The 19,046-nt window shown below is 39.4% G+C and overlaps 1 protein-coding gene across 6 annotated transcripts in view; it reads left to right on the forward strand.

Moving 5' to 3' along the window:
* Positions 1-19,046, forward strand: part of LRBA (LPS responsive beige-like anchor protein) — a 710,221-nt gene that overhangs the window by 652,168 nt on the left and 39,007 nt on the right. For 4 of the 6 annotated variants that reach the window (XM_021100636.1, XM_021100637.1, XM_021100640.1 and 1 more), the window contains 3 exons: positions 4,914-5,003; positions 9,574-9,766; positions 14,675-14,737. In XM_021100636.1, coding sequence (XP_020956295.1) covers positions 4,914-5,003; positions 9,574-9,766; positions 14,675-14,737 — 346 coding nt within the window. The remainder of the gene's footprint in view (positions 1-4,913; positions 5,004-9,573; positions 9,767-14,674; positions 14,738-19,046) is intronic. The other 2 variants (XM_021100638.1, XM_021100639.1) reach the window with 1 other exon arrangement.

Here is a 19,046-nt window from a genome sequence, read left to right on the forward strand (position 1 = left end):
CCTCCCATCAGGCAGCCACAAGTCTTTCTCCAAGTCCATGATTTTCTTTTCTGAGGAGATGTTCATTTGTGCTGGATATTAGATTCCAGTTATAAGGGATATCATATGGTATTTGTCTTTGTCTTTCTGGCTCATTTCACTCAGTATGAGAGTCTCTAGTTCCATCCATGTTGCTGCAAATGGCATTATGTCATTCTTTTTTATGGCTGAGTAGCATTCCATTGTGTATGTATACCACATCTTCCGAATCCAATCATCTGTCGATGGACATTTGGGTTGTTTCCATGTCCTGGCTATTGTGAATAGTGCTGCAATGAACATGTGGGTGCATGTGTCTCTTTTAAGTAGAGTTTTGTCCGGATAGATGCCCAAGAGTGGGATTGCGGGGTCCTATGGAAGTTCTATGTATAGATTTCTAAGGTATCTCCAAACTGTTCTCCATAGTGGCTGTACCAGTTGACATTCCCACCAACAGTGCAGGAAGGTTCCCTTTTCTCCACAGCCCCTCCAGCACTTGTTATTTGTGGATTTATTAATGATGGCCATTCTGACTGGTGTGAGGTGATATCTCATGGTAGTTTTGATTTGCATTTCTCTTATAATCAGCGATGTTGAGCATTTTTTCATGTGTTTGTTGGCCATCTGTATATCTTCTTTGGAGAAATGTCTGTTCTGGTATTTTGCCCATTTTTCCATTGATTGATTGGTTTTTTTTGCTGTTGGGTTGTATAAGTTGTTTATATATTCTAGAGATTAAGCCCTTGTTGGTTGCATCATTTGAAACTATTTTCTCCCATTCTGTAAGTTGTCTTTTTGTTTTCTTTTTGGTTTCCTTTGCTGTGCAAAAGCTTTTCAGTTTGATGAGGTCCCATGGGTTTATTTTTGCTCTAACTTCTATTGCTTTGGGAGACTGACCTGAGAAAATATTCATGATGTTGATGTCAGAGAGTGTTTTGCCTATGTTCTCTTCTAGGAGTTTGATGGTGTCCTGTCGTATATTTAAGTCTCGAAGCCATTTGGAGTTTATTTTTGTGCATGGTGTGAGGGTGTGTTCTAGTTTCATTGCTTTGCATGCAGCTGTCCAGGTTTCCCAGCAATGCTTGCTGAATAGACTTTCTTTTTCCCATTTGATGTTTTTGCCTCCCTTGTCAAAGATTAATTGACCATAGGTGTCAGGGTTTATTTCCGGATTCTCTATTCTGTTCCATTGGTCTGTCTGTCTGTTTTGATACCAGTACCACACTGTTTTGATGACTGTGGCTTTGTAGTATTTCTTGAAGTCTGGGAGAGTGATGCCTCCTGCTTGGTTTTTGTTTCTCAGGATTGCTTTGGCGATTCTGGGTCTTTTGTGTTCCATATAAATGTTTGGATTGTTTGTTCTAGTTCTGTGAACAATGTCATGGGTAATTTGATAGGGATTGCATTGAATCTGTAGATTGCTTTGGGTAGTATGGCCATTTTTACAATATTGATTTTCCCAATCCATGAACATGGAATATCTTTCCATTTCTTTACATCTTCTTTGATTTCTTTGATTAAAGTTTTATAGTTCTCGGCATATAGGTCCTTTACCTCTTTGGTCAGGTGTATTCCGAGGTATTTGATTTTGTGAGGTGCAATTTTAAAAGGTATCGTATTTTTGTATTCCTTTTCTAATATTTCATTGCTGGTATACAGAAATGCAACTGACTTCTGAATGTTAATCTTATATCCTGCTACTTTGCTGAATTTATTAATCAGTTCAAGTAGTTTAGGGGTTGAGTCCTTAGGGTTTTCTATGTATAGTATCATGTCATCTGCATACAGTGACAGTTTTATCTCTTCTCTTCCTGTATGGATGCCTTTTATTTCTTTTGTTTGTCTAATTGCTGTGGCTAGGACTTCCAAAACTATGTTGAAGAGCAGTGGTGAGATTGGACATCCCTGTCTTGTTCCAGATTTGAGTGAGAAGGCTTTCAGATTTTCCCCATTGAGGATTATATTTGCTGTGGGTTTATCATAAATGGCTTTGATTATATTCAGGAATGTTCCCTCTATACCCACTTTGGCGAGGGTCTTGATCATGAATGGATGTTGGACTTTGTCAAATGCTTTTTCTGCGTCTATTGAGATGATCATATGATTTTTGACTTTTTTTTTTGTTAATGTGGTGTATGATGTGATTGATTTGCGTATGTTGAACCATCCTTGTGAACCTGGGATGAACCCACCCTGGTCATGGTGTATAATTTTTTTGGTATGTTGTTGGATTCGGTTGGCTAAGATTTTGTTGAGAATTTTTGCATCTATATTCATCAATGATATTGGCCGATAGTTTTCTTTTTTGGTGGTATCTCTGTCTGGTTTTGGAATGAGGGTGATGGTGGCATCATAGAATGTCTTTGGGAGTGTTCCTTCTTCTTCACCCTTTTGAAAGAGTTTCAGGAGGATGGGCACCAATTCCTCTTTATATGTTTGATAGAATTCACCTGTGAAGCCATCTGGTCCTGGACTTTTATTTGTAGGGAGTGATTTTATGACCTCTTCAATTTCATTTCTAGTGATCGGTCTGTTCAGTTGGTCTGTTTCTACTTGATTCAGTTTTGGCAGGCTGTAAGATTCTAGAAAATTGTCCATTTCTTCCAGATTGTCAAACTTGTTGCCGTATAGTTGTTCATAGTATTCTCTTATGGTTTTTTGTATTTTGCTGTATCCATTGTGATTTCTCCTTTTTCATTTATAATTTTGGTATTTGGGTTCTTTCTCTCCTCTTTTTAGTGAGTCTGGCCAGGGGTTTGTCAATTTTGTTCACCTTTTCAAAGAACCAGCTCTTGGTTTCATTAATTTTCTCTATTGTTTTTTGAATCTTATTTTATTGATTTCTTCTTTGATCTTTATAATTTCCTTCCTTCTGCTGACTTTAGGACTTTTTGTTCTTCTTTTTCTAATTCATTTAGGTGGAGGGTTACGTTGTCATTTGGGATCTTTCTTCTTTTTTGAGAAAGGCCTGGATTGCTATAAATTTCCCTCTGAGCACTGCTTTCTCAGCATCCCATAGATTTGAGAGGTTGTGTCTTCATTATCATTTGTTTCAAGGTAGTTTTTAATTTCCTTCTTGATTTCCTCATTGACCCATTGGTTTTTTAGTAGCATGTTGTTTAGTCTCCATATAGTAGGTGTTTTCTCTTTCCTTTTCCCATGGTTGGTTTCTAATTTCATGGCATTGTGGTCAGAGAAGATACTTGAGATAATTTCTATGCTCCTAAATTTATTGAGGTTAGCTTTGTGTCCCAATATGTGGTCGATTCTTGAGAATGTTCCATGAGCATTTGAGAAGAATGTGTATTCTGCTTTTTTTGGATGTAGTGTCCTGAAGATATCATTGAAGTCTAACTTTTCTATTGTTTCCTTTAGGATCTCTGTTGCTTTATTGGTTTTCTGTCTAGAGGATCTGTCCATTGATGTGAGGGGGGTATTTAGGTCTCCTACTATGATTGTATTCTCATCAATGTCTCCTTTATGTCTGTTAATATTTGTTGTATGTATCTGGGTGCTCCTATATTTGGGGCATATATGTTCACGATAGTAACATCCTCTCCTTGGATGGATCCTTTAATCATTAAGTAGTGTCCTTCTTTGTCTTTCTTTATGCATGACCTGCTTTTTAATATTAAGAATACTTTCTTCGGGGGTGGAAGCTTGACACCTAATACTGCAGAGTTGGTGATCATTGACTGCATTAATAAATAAACTGCTGTCATTGTTTCTTACAAGGTCATTGCAAAGGATTACTAATGATATCCTCATCAAATAAAAACAGGAAATTAATACTGGATAATGATTATATTTCCCTGTTTATGATGTATTAATTGCCTATAGTCCGGCAGAACATATAAAAATATGAGTAACCATTTTCTTAGAGATGGATAAAAATAGAGTGATGCACATATATTCCCTTACAAAAAGTTTTTCTTCATTCTTTTAGGCCAGAAGTTAAGAACATTCACTGTGTGGGGTAGCGAAGTCATCCTTATGTTATCTTCACCTCCTCCTCTCCCCTCACACATACCGTAACATTTATTCATTCACCCAATTTAGGGAATCTAAGAGTGAAGAAGATAGAGTGATCCTTGCTCTCAGGGATCTTGTATTTTAGTGGAGGAGTCAGGCATCAACAAATCAACAAATAGAAACATTGCAGACAGTGTTTGAATCTGGCGTTTACCAGTTCCCCGTGATGAGGGAGTCCCTGGTGATCAGGAAGTGAGAGCATCTGTGCGAGGTGAACAGGAAGAGCTTTGGTAGGGAGCGTGCTGCAAAGGGCACAGGGCCCATGCCTCTCGAAAAGGATGCACACACATATGTTTCTTATGCTTGGATGCACCATAATGACTTTTACTTTGTTATTTAGCCACCTAGGTTCAAAGAGACTGTCAACAACAATGCTCTTCCTATGGCGAAAGTAATAGCATCAAGCCATTTTCACAGGAGCTGTGTTTCTTTTCTCCTCTTTTCTACTTCCCAGGATGAACTGAGGCCTAGAATCAAAGCAACAGTAGGATTTCTCTATACCTGTAAAAAGATTAGCTTTAGTCATAGGGAAGATGCAAGCAGGAAAAAAAAAGAATACGCAAAAACAGAGATGAAGCCAAGAAGGACAATTTCTGATTGCAATAGCCGGTTTCTGGTTCTCATCACCAAGCAAGATGAGAAAGTGGTGCAGGGCTTTGTAGGAACAGCTTCCTCGGTGCTGAAGAATGACCTCACCCCCAGCGCGCCAGCCAGGTGCTTAGCCCCACTGTGAAAACACAAGGTTGCTTCCCATCGTGAAACAAGCCAGATGTATGGAGCGACATTTTCAGGGGACTGTTTTGGTTCGATTGCTTGTAATTAGCACCTCTTAACCTTCACGCTTGCCCGTGCCTCTCTTTCAGGCTGTCGAATCTCAAATCCGAAGCTTTGGGCAGACGCCTTCTCAACTACTCATAGAGCCCCATCCTCCCAGAGGTTCTGCCATGCAAGCGGTAAGTGCTGCCCTCGCTCGCCTCCTTCCTGCCTCTCTGAGACCACGCTTGACTTCGATGGCGGTCTTCCGTCACACCTGTTCCTTTTCTGCACTGTTTGTGAACCTCTGAATAGCTGGCAAACACCACATGCTCTCCTCGAGTCTTTGGGAAGGCAAGTGTTGCTCCAGTGCCCTGATAGTTCATCAGGTCATGCTTTGGGTTGCAGAACCCAAAGGTCCCTCCTTGTCAGGTTCCCGCCCTGAAGGACAGAGCCTCCAGGCATGGGATGGCCAAGTTTTCTGAGTTGATCCTGTGACTGTCTGGATTAGTTTTCCCAGTGTGTTTATTTTTTAACATCCCAGTATGTTTTTCAGTTTGGGAATTTTCAACGTAATCCTAATACGTAGGATGTTGTTACTGAGAATCAGGGATTTGGGAGGAAAAAAGGATGGTGTGACATACCATATACCTAAAGCCTGGTGGTATCTACTAGTGAATTATATACATCCTGTGATTCTGAGGGATAGAGGGGCTTTTCTTGTCTTTCCCCTTGGTTCTCTCACGCGCTGCTGTGGGGTTGCTGGGATGTTAGAACTGCTCTGTCCACCTGCTCTTTCATCATCAAAGATGTTAGCTCAGGCCATGTCCATGATAGGAGCTGCTCAGAGCTTGCTTTTGAACTCACAGGACATCCTTTATGCCACTTTCTCTAGGTCAGAGCCAGTCAGGGGCCCGCCCAGAAGCAGAGGACAGGAAATACACCTGAGCTGTAAAATAATGTGGCTGCTCCATTTGTATAGTTCTGAAAAGTTCAGGGGGGAAATTCTTTAATGATGAAGAAAATTCAGCATAGGAACAAATATTGAATTGCATGATAAAAATAATTTTTTTAAAAACACAGGCTATAGGTATTACATGTTTTCTTGAACTGCCCCTCAATAAAACAGGTTTGTCATTACTGTTTTAAATCAAAAAGAGGGACTATAAAGTCTGTTTTCACAAATGTCATGAGTAATTTAAAATAGATTCTAGGAGTTCCTGTTGTGGCACAGCAGAAACGAATCTGACTAATATCCGTGAGGATATGGGTTATCCCTGGCCTCGCTCAGTGGGTCGGGGATCCAGCGTTGCCCTGAGCTGTGGTGGAGGCCGGCAGCTGTAGCTCCGATGGGACCCCTAGCCTGGGAACTTCCATGTGCCATGCGAAAAAATAAAAAAGCAGATAAAAGCAAATTAATTAATTAATTAAAATAGATTCCAATTCCATATTGTGGCTTGGAGTGGTAGAATTTTGTTAGATGCTGGGCAGGAGAGTAGCAGCAGGAGGGCCAAAGATACAGATGTGGTCCTTACTGCCTTTGGCTCCCTTTCTCATCCCATCTTTCCTTCTTTGTGTCTCTTGCTCTCTTTGTCTTCTTTCTTCTTCCAAGTGTTTTCTCCCTTCTTTCTCTAATTATATGAATTGACCATTATAATAAACTAGTGTTTATTTGCATCACCTTCTCCCCTATGGACTTTTAAGCTTGTGAAATCAGATTTAAATGAACATAAAGGGGAGCGTTAGTGAAAAGACTACACGAAACAGCAAACATTTAGCAAGAAGAACAATGGAAGATAATGCCGTAGAAATAGTGGGAATGATTTATGTTTGGGGTTTGGAATTAGTTTTAGTAATAGCTTGTCAATGAGGTGCAGGCTGTTGTGGTGCTGGCTAATGGAAGCACCTCCACTGCTCCATTGACTTTCTACCTGGGTCACTGCACAGCTGTGGTCACCGGGGCCAAGAGGGAGTTCCTACTGCCAAGCCTCTCTCCGTGGCAAAAGGATTATTGGTTCACCGAGGCAGATCGGCTGGACTGTCCCTCGGGTGGCAGGGCGGGGAAGGCACATGCTCATTTGAGGACAGAGGCCATCTTTCCCATCATCTTTATCCTCTGAATCGAATACCTGAACACCTTTCCAATGGGTGCAAACTGTTTGCCCTCTTCGCACACATGTGGGTGGGAAAGAAAGGTATGTCAGGAAGAAACCAGAGCTGTCAACAAGTGTATGCTTAATCTGGGAAAACTGAACAACATCTGGCCAGCAGTTTCCTCCTTCCACCTCTGACTGGATTCTCAGAGGCACCCAGGACTGGACGAGGGTTTTTTTCTCTTCCCCCTGTTTGGCCAGTTGTCCTGCTCATCCGTAGTTGTTGCTATCAATCTAGACTGGCCCAGTATGCCGGGCTGGGCTTTTTCTTATTTCTGGTGCTCCTTTTCCATACTAATTAGCCAAGGGTAGGCTAGAGCTCCCTGAAGAGTTTCCTGCTACTTGTGTGCACTGGGCGCTCCAGTCAGGATGAAGTGCAGGGAACAGCCGGAGGCACAGCTTGTCCTAAAGCTGCAGCGACGGCTCGGGATATGATGCCTGCAGTTTGCTGTGGAAAAGGGCTGAGTTGGCCCACTAGAGTCACTATGTAAACAAGACATTCTTCCTATACGTTAGAGATTTTTCTGTGTTTTTTTAAGGGCGTAAACATTGGAATTATTCAATTTGAGCCTAATTGTATTTACAATAGGAGCTGTTAAGTTAAAAAATATGTATCAACTTCCTTTCAGTGAGATTTCATGATGTATGTTGTACTCCGACTTTCTCAGAGTTTATAAATTGACTTTAGTAAATATTATTTTTTTAAAAACCTACGCAATTGAAAAATAAGGCTTGGCATTCTGAAATGACGTTCACGTCCTTTTCCCAGGACTTCTTCAAAGCTAGCATATAGGATATTCTGTTTGTTGTTGGCTCATTGTTCTCATTTTTACCCAGTTTTACAGCATATCATAAAGCTGCATTAGAGGTTCTTTGTAAGACAGAGATTACATACTGATATCAGAGGCTTTAAAAATCTAAGACCCAAATGTTTATTAATTGTTTTTACCACCATTCAGATGAGTTTCCCCATCAACTATCACTGTGCCCCCCCACACACGCAGACTTGCACGCACAAATGTAGCAGAAATTAAAGCCACCTCGTGCCGCGTTAAGTGCATGAGCCATAATATACACCAGGTGTAGTAATTAGCAGGCACACGAAGGCTGCCTATTTGTCTGGTTTTGCTGCTGTTGCTGTATCCCCCTGTGTTTTCACACCATCAGATAGTTGGATTTAATTGAGGCCACATCAGATGAGGCATTACTGACACCTTTAATTGAATGAGCATCCAGGGAGGATTAACTCATAATATTGATTGGCTTTTAGCCACTTGCTCAGAAGGGTGTCTGGGTAGCTTATTAGTTGCCTTTATTTACACCTTTATGCAAAGAGTGCAAATAGGAATTCTTAGTGCAATATGTTTTTCTAAGTACTCTTAATAACTTTTTTAAAAGGACTGATAATAAAAATGCAAATGTATTTAATTTTTTATTAGCCGTTCTGAATAAATACGTGTTAAATATATGTGCCTCTGCATTCACATATACCTGGTGTTTTGAAATATGGCCATAGGAAAGCAGCCAGAAGCACTTCATCAAAGGGTTTCAATTCTGAATGATACTAATCAGCTATTAGAAAATAGACATGGTAGAGGAGAATTGCTGAAAATGCACTGTGCAATTACTGTATGATAGCATACTCCTGCATGGTATAAATAAAGCCAGTAAATCAGTGCTGTTCTATATGTCTTGGATTATGACATATGGTTTATAGGAATGTTCTAAATCCTTCATAGTCCTCCAGATTTACTTTGTTGCTGGTTATTAGAACAGACAGTGTTTTGCTTAACATTTTCAATTACTCTTTGCTTTTCAAAGGAGAAATCAAAAGTCGAGAGCTTTAGTTTCTTTACCAAGAGGAAGGAGGGGCATCTAGCTATAGGTATTTCTCTTTATCCTTAGCCCCACAGAAAGCAGTGGCATTTGCATTATAATAGGGCAGTGTTTATGACCTGATACACTATATAAATATATTGTTTTTACAAGTACACTTAATTTTGCATTGCTTTGGAACACCTTTATAATTAAGTTTGTGTATTACATTCATAAATTATTTCTCTGCGGTAATGCATGCACGCTGTACAACTATTGTTTTAAAATATATTTGTTAATTAATTATCTCTTTATTTAGTTGTCAGAATCTTCATGCTAACTCAACACAACTTTTGATGATCTTTGAAAATGACCTCAGCTGGATTTTGTGCCTACCGCTTACTCCCATCCTTTTATTTTTTTCTTTTGTACTTGACCCAGAATAGCAATTGAAATGCTTTAACACAATCTCCAATACTTGGCCTATTTAGACTCTAAATCAAGTCATTTATTTTGTTCTTCATGGGAATGGGGTGGGGAAGGGACTTAATAAAATTGATGGATTTTTAGTGTTTCTGTTCATGTATTTTGACTTCAGTCATCGAGAAATTCAGGCTAATGACGCACATGAAAAACCAACTGGTCCTTAGTGCTGTTTCTACAAGTCTTTCTGCTCACCATGCTCTCACTTGCACCTTGTGTTAACATGGTCTTCCTCTTCTTTTCCTGCACCCTCTTTCTTTCTTGTCTTTCCTGTCTTTTCCTTCTTGTATATTTGGATCTTGTCTTGCCCACTCAACAGTATCTCCTCCTGCAGAGTCCATTGATGTTCACAGACCAAGCTCAGCAGGACGTTATCATGGTTCTAAAGTTCCCCTCCAACTCCCCTGTCACTCACGTGGCGGCCAACACCCAGCCTGGGTTGGCAATTCCTGCCGTGATCACAGTCACTGCCAACAGGCTCTTCGCAGTGAACAAGTGGCACAACCTTCCGGGTAAGTACTATAAAGCATAGTCACTGCTGAACGCTATATAGATATTGTGATATCTACCTAACTTAGATCTCAACATTTAAGCTTTTCCATTTTCAAACCTTAGTCTGAATCAAAATGCTTAATACTTTGACAGGTTTTTTAAAAAAAATCCTAAGGCAGATAATACAGATGTTAACATATAAACTGTTCTTCGGCATCTGGTGGTTAGTCTTTATTTCTTGGAAATAAATATTATTTCTCCCATGATGATATTCTATCTTGTGTCCATAAATAGTATGAATTTATTTATCTGAAGTTCCCCCCCCCTTATTCACGTGTTCGATAAATACTTCAGGTTGCCTACTGTGAATTTTTGTATAAGATATGGAAGTATTTTTTGTGGATAATAGAAAAAAGAACACTGAAATTACAGACACAGCCAAAATATTGCAAAACCATAAGCACATTCAGTGCTTTCATTAAATACTGAATAATGAGGCTAACCAACAGCAAGATACTCAAATAGCTATTAGAATCATGAACCGTCAAAATCTGATGAGACATGAGAGTTCATCTAGTCCAGGCCCACATTTGACCAGTGAAGATACTGAGCTCCAGGGAGCTTACCTTTTTCAGGCTCACATATGGCCAGTCAGTGGCAGAGCCAGGTTTGAACCCAAGTTTTCCACCTCAGATTTTATGATCACCACTCTGTGATTTATTGCCTCTCATTAGGACAGGAATGTTGGGATCTGGATTTAGCACTGTTCCTGTTGGCCACTGGTTAGAAATTCTTTTTTTTTTTAAAGGAGGAAAATCTTTTAGAGTTCTGGAGATTATAGGCCTTTTTTCCCCCCCAGTCATTGTTTTAGGTAGGGAATTTTAAAAGATGGATTTTAATCGTCTGTTAACTTGTTATTAAATCTGTAAGGTGTACATAAAGCACTGCCTGTTTTAATACCTGAAATGGTTGCACAAATATAAATCCTTGGACAAGGGCCTCATGCCAAATTAAATGCAAGAGGCTTTAGAATGGAATAGAATTGAATTAGCATTTAAACAAAAACTTGGTGCACTGACTACACTCAGCAAGCTACTTTATCATGAAGAATCTGTGGTTGAAGTCAGAATTTATTTACTTAGTTATTCACATGTTTTTGGCTACCACCCCCCCAGTGGCATATGGATGTTCCCAGACCAAGGATTGAACCTGAGCCACAGCAGTGACCTGAGCCACAGCAGTGACAATGCCAGATACTTAACCATTATGCCACCAGGGAACTCCCCAGAATTTATTAAATATAACCATTTTCTTCGCCACTAGAAATGAAATGAATGCCCATAGCTGATTAGAGAACAGATTTCACAAATTGTCGAGCAGGTGAAAATCAAAGCAGGTATAATGTCTCTGTTATTAAGTCCCTTTATTTCTTTTCTTCAAGTGAACTTATCTTACAGAGATGAATGTGTATGCAAATGACATACCTATATTATTGGACTAAAGATTATGGTTTGATTAACAAATGTGACTTTTTTTTTTTTGTTTCTCTAAATGCCATTCAGTAGAAGGAAACATGCTAGTGGTGTGTTCTCTCAGTTACACCAGAGGGTCTGCCTGTGCTGCGTGCGGTTACCCTGAGAGCTTGGCTAAAAGCACCAGTGGGTGTGACATCACCACCACCACAAATGATGCTTATCCTGGGTGGCTGTTTATGGCAATTCTGAGAACTCTTTCATTTTAAACAGAGTGACGTCATGTATGAGAAGAAACAAACCTTTTCAACTGCTAGGGAGCCCCGCATGCTGTCCACTCCCCCTGTGTCATCTAGCCTGGCCCTGTGCTAGTGGGCCGGAACTGAGCTGCTGGAAGGGCTTCTGGGTCTCCAGCTGATACTCCATAGTTGTATCAGCTTTCCTGAGCACTGCTGCCTGAGTTCCTGACACTCCTCTTTGGAGCAGTCCATTTCCCTGCCTGGCTTCCCTTAGTACTGGGTTGTCAGCTGCTCTTCTCCCTACTTCCAGTTTTCCTGTGAATCTGTAAAGTGACTTCAGGGCAGCAGCCTTCTGTGGGAGCCCTACATATGGTACATCCAACTACTCTAAGCCCCAGCTCCCTTTTTTATAACATAAGAGCTTCAGAGACTGCATATATTTTGCAAATTCTTTTCCTAGAATTCTCCCCAGTGAGCCTTCTTTGGATTTGTACCCTGTGTCACTAGTGAATTTTGCCCCCATCCTCTGTCTTTACAGTCTGATGCAGCAGCTCTTCACCAGATAATTACAAAGTGTGATAATATATGATAATACAGACGTGATTATCTTTCTACAATGAAATCTCCAATTCTCAGCTACACCTACACCTAAAAAATATTAAGCATCCATTTGAGTAAATCATGCCTCATTTACATATGTTTAATAACCTTATTGATTATATTAATATTAAATTTTAATAAAACTTTTTTTTACATAAATCTTTAACCCTATGTTGTGCTACCTTTTACCATCAGTATGCTTTGATTTAAAACAAATGTCAAAACTTCCTAACAGGTTTTTGTCAATGAATATCAAATTCATGTTACACTTTTTTTTTTACTTTAGATTCTGGTTCTTTTCTGAGATTCTATGATTTCCATAGCTTGTCCATTAGACAGCTAGTTCCTAACAGTGTAGTATCTGAGTCCTGATTTGGGGAAAAAAAAAAAAAAATTCATCTTTATCATTCTGTTTCATTCAAAGGACCTTGAAGAACTTCTGAAAAGGTAAAATGATAGCAGCTAACATTTAGGGAGCATTTTCTAGATGCCAAATGCTGTTGGTTTTTTTGGTTTTTGGGGGGGTTTTTTTTGTCTTTTTGCTATTTCTTGGGCCGCTCCTGCGGCATATGGAGGTTCCCAGGCCAGGGGTCGAATCGGAGCTGTAACTGCCGGCCTATGCCAGAGCCACAGCAATGTGGGATCCGAGCCACGTCTGCAACCTACACCACAGCTCACGACAATGCTGGATCCTTAACCCACTGAGCAAGGGCAGGGACCAAACCCGCAACCTCATGGTTCCTAGTTGGATTCATTAACCACTGCGCCATGACGGGAACTCCCCCAAATGCTGTTTTAATCACTTCACGTGTTAACGCACTGAATCCTCTCATCAGCCTTAGGGTATTGGTTCTGTATTCAGGTTGAACAGTATGAAATTGCCATTTTTATAGGTCACAATGCCAGGTACGGGTGATTTCATGTAGTTCAGCCTAACGCATCTCACCTACTTTACAGAGCAGGAAACGGAAACACCCAGGTGCCATAACTTGCCCAGGGTCACACAGGCAGTTAGTGGCAGAACTGAGACTTGAGGCATGACCAAAGACAGTTAACCTCCTAAATCTCTTTCACTGACAGTTTGGTTTTAATGTCTCTATGATCCCAGATTCCCAAAGACATCGAGAAAACTTCTCAAGGTCTTGGTGTTGGTCGGCCCTGGTATTACTGGAGGAGATGGGACTGTGGGGGTAAATCAGAGGCTATGGTGCATTTTCCCTGATCACTCCCTGTAGGGTCCTGTGATTTCTTTACTGGCAGAGCTAGTAATCAGCAAAGATAATACCTTTAGTAAAAGAGGGGGTCATATGGCTTCCTTTTTTTTTTTTTTTTTAAATCTTCTTTAACATCTTCTATGTGCTCACCTGTGATTTTAGTGCTAATAGTGCACTTACTCAGGTATTTTACCTCTATTAATGATCTTCCAAACATCCTTGAAAAGTTGGTATTTACCACCAGGGGAAACGCTGACATAATAAATTTAAAGCTAATCTAATGAGCTCATTGGAATGTGTCCCATTTTTATTCTCAGCCCCTCAAGGACAGTCAGAAAGATTTCTTAAAACCTGATGATATTAAGCAGAGCCCTAATACCAACCAGGCAGTAGTTTAAATGCTTATAAGTCTATAAAAAGCAGATACCAGAGTGAATGGCTGAGTCATCGGAGGAAAATAATTCAGAAAAGGACCTAGAATTTAACTATCAGAATTACAAAGCTGGAAGGATCCTCCATTCCAAACCCTTCATTTGGGGTTTATGATTTGCCCAAGGTTGCATAGCTAGCCAGTGGCAGCTCCTGCTCCCTAAAATACTTCCTCTCTACATGAAGTCCTTCTGCCTTTCATGAAAAACAGCCTACGACATCTCTCTTCAGTTACAAAATAAGTATGCCTGAATCTTTAGAGCCATTTTGAATATTACACAAACCAGTCTTAGTATGGATTGATTTTGGTTACTCATTTGCGTCTCAGAGCATTTTTAAATTGAAACCATGGAAATATTAAATATTAATAAAACTTTTTTCTAAACCTCAATCAGATCTTTAAGAAAACATTTCAGCCAAATGCATTTAACTAAAACATTTATCTGCAGATAGCTTTCTTTATTTTTATTCAAACTTTCAATTGATTGATTTAAAGTGATGGATGAAACATTAAATGTTCCTTGACTTCGAGCTTTCCCTTTCTCCATCATAAATTGACGTTTTTGTGGATCCTTTGTGCTGCAGCATTCAAAACTGCCTTTTTAAGAAGTAACAAAAAATAGTATTTGCTACAGTCAGCAGATGGTTGTCACATTTTGTTTTCAGCGCGCTTTACCACTTAATTTTGTTTTGTTGCAGCATCAGAGGTTGCCAGTCAAGCATCTGCTATAGCTTATGGCCTAGGACTGGAGCCACTGCTGATGGCACATGTTCAGAACAGCACTAATCTAAAATAAATGTTTAATAAGCTAGCTATAAAAGCACCTGGATTTTTTTTCTTTTAAATTTCACAAAACCGTCTGAGAGATTTGGAGGTTGGAAACAATTCTACATGAGCTTTGACTTATGCATTTTAATGTAGTTTAGTATATGAAAAATAATGCTTTTTTTTTTTAATCTTTTGTGAATTCCAGCTCATCAAGGTGCTGTACAAGACCAGCCATACCAGCTGCCAGTGGAAATCGATCCTCTCATAGGTCTGTCACTTCCTTCTCTCTTTGCGATTCATTAAGCTCTGTATGGTGGCCCTGAAGTGTAGATTACAGTTGTTTTTCACTTGCTGGTTGCTGGGAATGGAATTTTCCTGATAAACCATTTGCATGCAAATTGGAATGCAATGAGCTGTGGCTATGCTGGTATTTCATCAACTCCCCCTCGTTGGTTTGCCTAATTTGAACAGGCCTAGGACGTGTGTCACTGAAAATTAATATGGATGCTGTAATAATGTGTGATTGAGAATGCGCATGAAGTACTGTCAGGATAATATTGGATCTTTTCATCACTCAGACTTGTTGATGAGCAGGAGCGAGGCACGTTATGATGAATTGGTGCACCAGTAATGTGATGGAGCTCCTTTGCTAGGGAAATTTTCATAATAACAGTGGGGTTCTTAGCAGCACTGTGTTGTGAAAAATAAAACTGTGGTGCCAGAGTTTCATCATTAAAGGAGATCAATCCTTTCTTCCTGGACCCTCCGTTCAGTCTGAGGGGATTAATGTGCAATTGCAGAGCAGTTGCAAAGTTGAAATATATTGCCCAGCCAATGGCAGTGTTACGATATTTGTATTCATTTTCCTAGGGTCCTGCAACCCAATAAATTGCCATTGGAGGTTAAATTTTTCAGGGAGGAAAAAAAAAGAAGGAAAGAAAAGAGAGGAGACCAGAAAACCATTGGGATGAGGGAGCACATGCCATAGGCCACAGATGACTTAGAATATTTAATCGCTGTTAGGCTTTTTGAGTAGATTTGTTGAAATCTCTAGTTGAGCATTTTCCCCCCTATAGTGGGGATTTCAAATATGGCTCCACTAAGAATGTTAAGCCTTGATATTAAAAATGCTATTCAGGGGAGTTCTCGTCGTGGCGCAGAGAAAACAAATCTGACAAGGAACCATGAGGTTGCAGGTTCAATTCCTGGCCTCACTCAGTGGGTTAAGTATTCAGTGTTGCTGTGAGGTGTGGTGTAGGTCACAGGTGTGGCTTGGATCTGGTATTGCCATGGCTGTGGTATAGGCAGGCAGCTGTAGCTCCGATTAGACCCCTGGCCTGGGAACCTCCATATGCTGTGGGTGAGGCCCTAAAAGGCAATAAGTACATAAATAAATAAATTGCTATTCAGTAACTCTTAGAGTAAAAAAATGTAATTGCCTAGGTGTAGGGGTATGCTGCTAGCATGGATGTTTGGCTTATGATTTTGTCAGATTTCCAGGGCACAAATAAATACGTTAATAATAAATATTTTGAAAATATAAATATTTTGAAAATATAAAAATATTTTGAAAAGTAAATATTTTGAAGTTTTTAGATAAAGCATGTGAATAAGCTGATTTATTATTTTAAAATTCAAGGTGTTCCCTATGTGCACATCACATTTTTTTGTCTCTAACACCATTGTTTCAGTGGAGAGCTAAATGGCCATCATTTGCAGATGAACTATCAAGATGAACTATAGTAACCTTAAGCTCAAAACTGAGTCATTTATCAGTTCCTCGAATATAAGTGGAAATCTATGATGTTACTATTTCTATGAAGGATAATTACTACCCTGGTTCCTAAATCTTAGTTTGCTTTGAGTAGATATGATTTGCTATATTTTAAAAAATTAAATGCTTACTTGGATAAAGTTTTAAGAGTCACGAAAATAATGGAACCCATTTATAGAATCATTGTTTATCTTAAAACTTGACAATGAATATCCCATAGTATAAAATCTAAGTGAATTAAGAAATTGTAACCCTTTAGACAAAGCATGGATGAAACTTTTTGGTATAAAGGGCCAGATAGTCAATATTTTAGGCTTTGTGGACCATAAGGTCTAAGACACAACTACTTACCTTTGTGGTTATAGCACAAAAGCAGCCATAGACAATATATAAACAGCTTAGTGTTGCTGGGCTCCAATAAAACTTCAAAACCAAGCATGAGCCAGATCTGGCCTACTGGCCATAATTTTCTTCTCTGCTCTAGAGCATTGGTCGTCAGATTGTTTGCTCCTGTATCCCCTGAAATAATTGTTTAAAACCAGGTACTTTCTCACACATTTTTAAGTTGACATCTGAAAGTTTAAATGTGACATTATCACAAGTTTAAATCGTTGCAAAGGTTATAATTTCTGGCATAGCATATAAAAATTTAAATATATCCAGTAGAATCTAAATATAAAAGTCAGTTGACACTCAACATTTTCTGTTTTTTAAAAAATGCATGAAAAAGCTTTTAACATTTAAAAATTTTGGAGTTCCTGTCATGGCTCAGAGGAAACAAATCTGACTAGTATCCATGAGGACACAGGTTCGATCCCTGGCCTTGCTCAGTGGGTTAAGGATCCAGTGTTGCTGTGAGCTTTGGTGTAGGTTGCAGACACAGCTCGGATCTGGCGTTGCTGTGGTATAGGCTGGCAGCTACAGCTCCGATTCCACCCCTAGCCTGGGAACCTCCATGTGCCATGGAGTTCTTAGAGTATCTATTATGAAGAATTATTTTTATGGTCTAGCATTAAATGATTGTTTTAACAATCTATCACTGAAACTTATTTTTAATGATCTATCAATTGACAGCATGATTAGAGCCTCCTTCCATTTTACTGAAAGCAATGAATTGGAAACCACCTGCCCCGCAGAATGATTTGATCACCTAGGCATTCGCTTCCGGGCATCACATCAGTATTTTGAATTGTGCCTTTATTTGGCTCTCAAGAGATTTTTACACCCTGAGGTAAAGCACAATCGTAAGGTTCTATCTAGTGGAACAAGAACATGCAAAAGGGGAGGTAAGAAAGGAAACCTCACAGGAGAGTTCTCAGGCAAATCTGTTTCAGGCAAGAGAACATATGAAAGTTGAGAACTAGAAATTGATTCCCTTAAACCATCTGTGCCTGTGTATCCCTTGGGAAATCTTATACCCCTGGGGGTATGCGTGCCCCAATTTGAAGACTGCTTATCTAGACAAATATATCTAATTTTCATCAAATAAAAATGTTTTCAGTGCTGAATTTCAGGAGGTTTACTAGGGAAAACAATGAGATAAAGGAAAGGCAGTTGTGAGATAGGTTATATAGGTTTAGATGGATGGAAGGAAGGATAGGTGGATGGATGGATGGGGGTTGCAATGTTAAATTATAGGTAAGCACTTCTTTGGAAAACAGTTCTTCTGAATGCTGAAGGGGCATGAGTCTTTACCCATAGGTACTTTGTGGTCATTCAATTAAAAATTATGCACATGCCCAGGTCTATCAGATTTGGCCCTCTTGGAAGATCCTACCAAAAAAACCAGTGAAAGTTTGTATCACAGGAGCAAGAGTCATATAAACACTGACAAAAATAAACATTCTTACAACTTGGATATGGAATGAAGTACCACAATAACCAGTATAGAAAATACCTTGTGTTTATTTGCTAGATTTCTTGGAATTAAAAGACTAAATTGTATCACATGGCTTCACTGCAATGAGAGGCTAATGTCTCTCTAGGATACACTAGGATACCCATAAAAGCTTTTTTCATCTGCCAACAACTTCCCTTAGTGTGGAAGCATCCCCAACTAGAATCCTACCCTTTTTACTGCCGCTGTCACTTCCCCGCCCATTAATCTCCCCAAAGTATATTGAAGCCTATTATAAAACAGTTATCTTATAACCTTACATGGTTCAGGTGTAGAGTCAGACACTAGCAGAATTTTGCAGTATTTCACATGTATGCGGATATGTTTGCTGTGTTGTGTGTGCCACGAGAGCAAGGGATATTTATTCTTCTGTATTCCAGCCCAGCACTGGAGAATATTTTGAATACTTTTTTCTTCCATATTACTTTCTGAGCCTTCTTCTGAATAGGCCATGTTAACTTAGTTATCACATGTACAATATATATAAAACATAGATATATTTCTATTTTTAATTATTATCAATCATGCGTTTATAGTATTTCCACCCCCCAAAAGAACTGAAGACTGTGGGACAGAGAACATAGTACTCTGACGAGGAAATTTATTTTATTTGTTCTGATTTCTGGTACAATCAAATTTCTTTGGCAGTGTAAGAACCATTGTTTGTTTTGGAAAGTTGGTGCAGAAATAACTCTTAGATCACTAGAAACAAAGTGTTCTATTTGGTTGGCCTCATGATGCCAAAAAAGGCATCTCACTGAAAATTACTTTGCTGATAGGCATAGTTGATAGTATATTTCTAGAGGATTATTACTCTTCACCTGTGCATGATGTCGCTCCGTGTCTGACCTTGTGCCTCTGACAACCCCGTCTCAGGTGCTCTGGAGCACTTGGAAGACGCACTGC

Source organism: Sus scrofa, chromosome 8 (assembly GCF_000003025.6).
Source record: "Sus scrofa isolate TJ Tabasco breed Duroc chromosome 8, Sscrofa11.1, whole genome shotgun sequence".
NCBI classification, from domain to species: Eukaryota; Metazoa; Chordata; class Mammalia; order Artiodactyla; family Suidae; genus Sus; species Sus scrofa.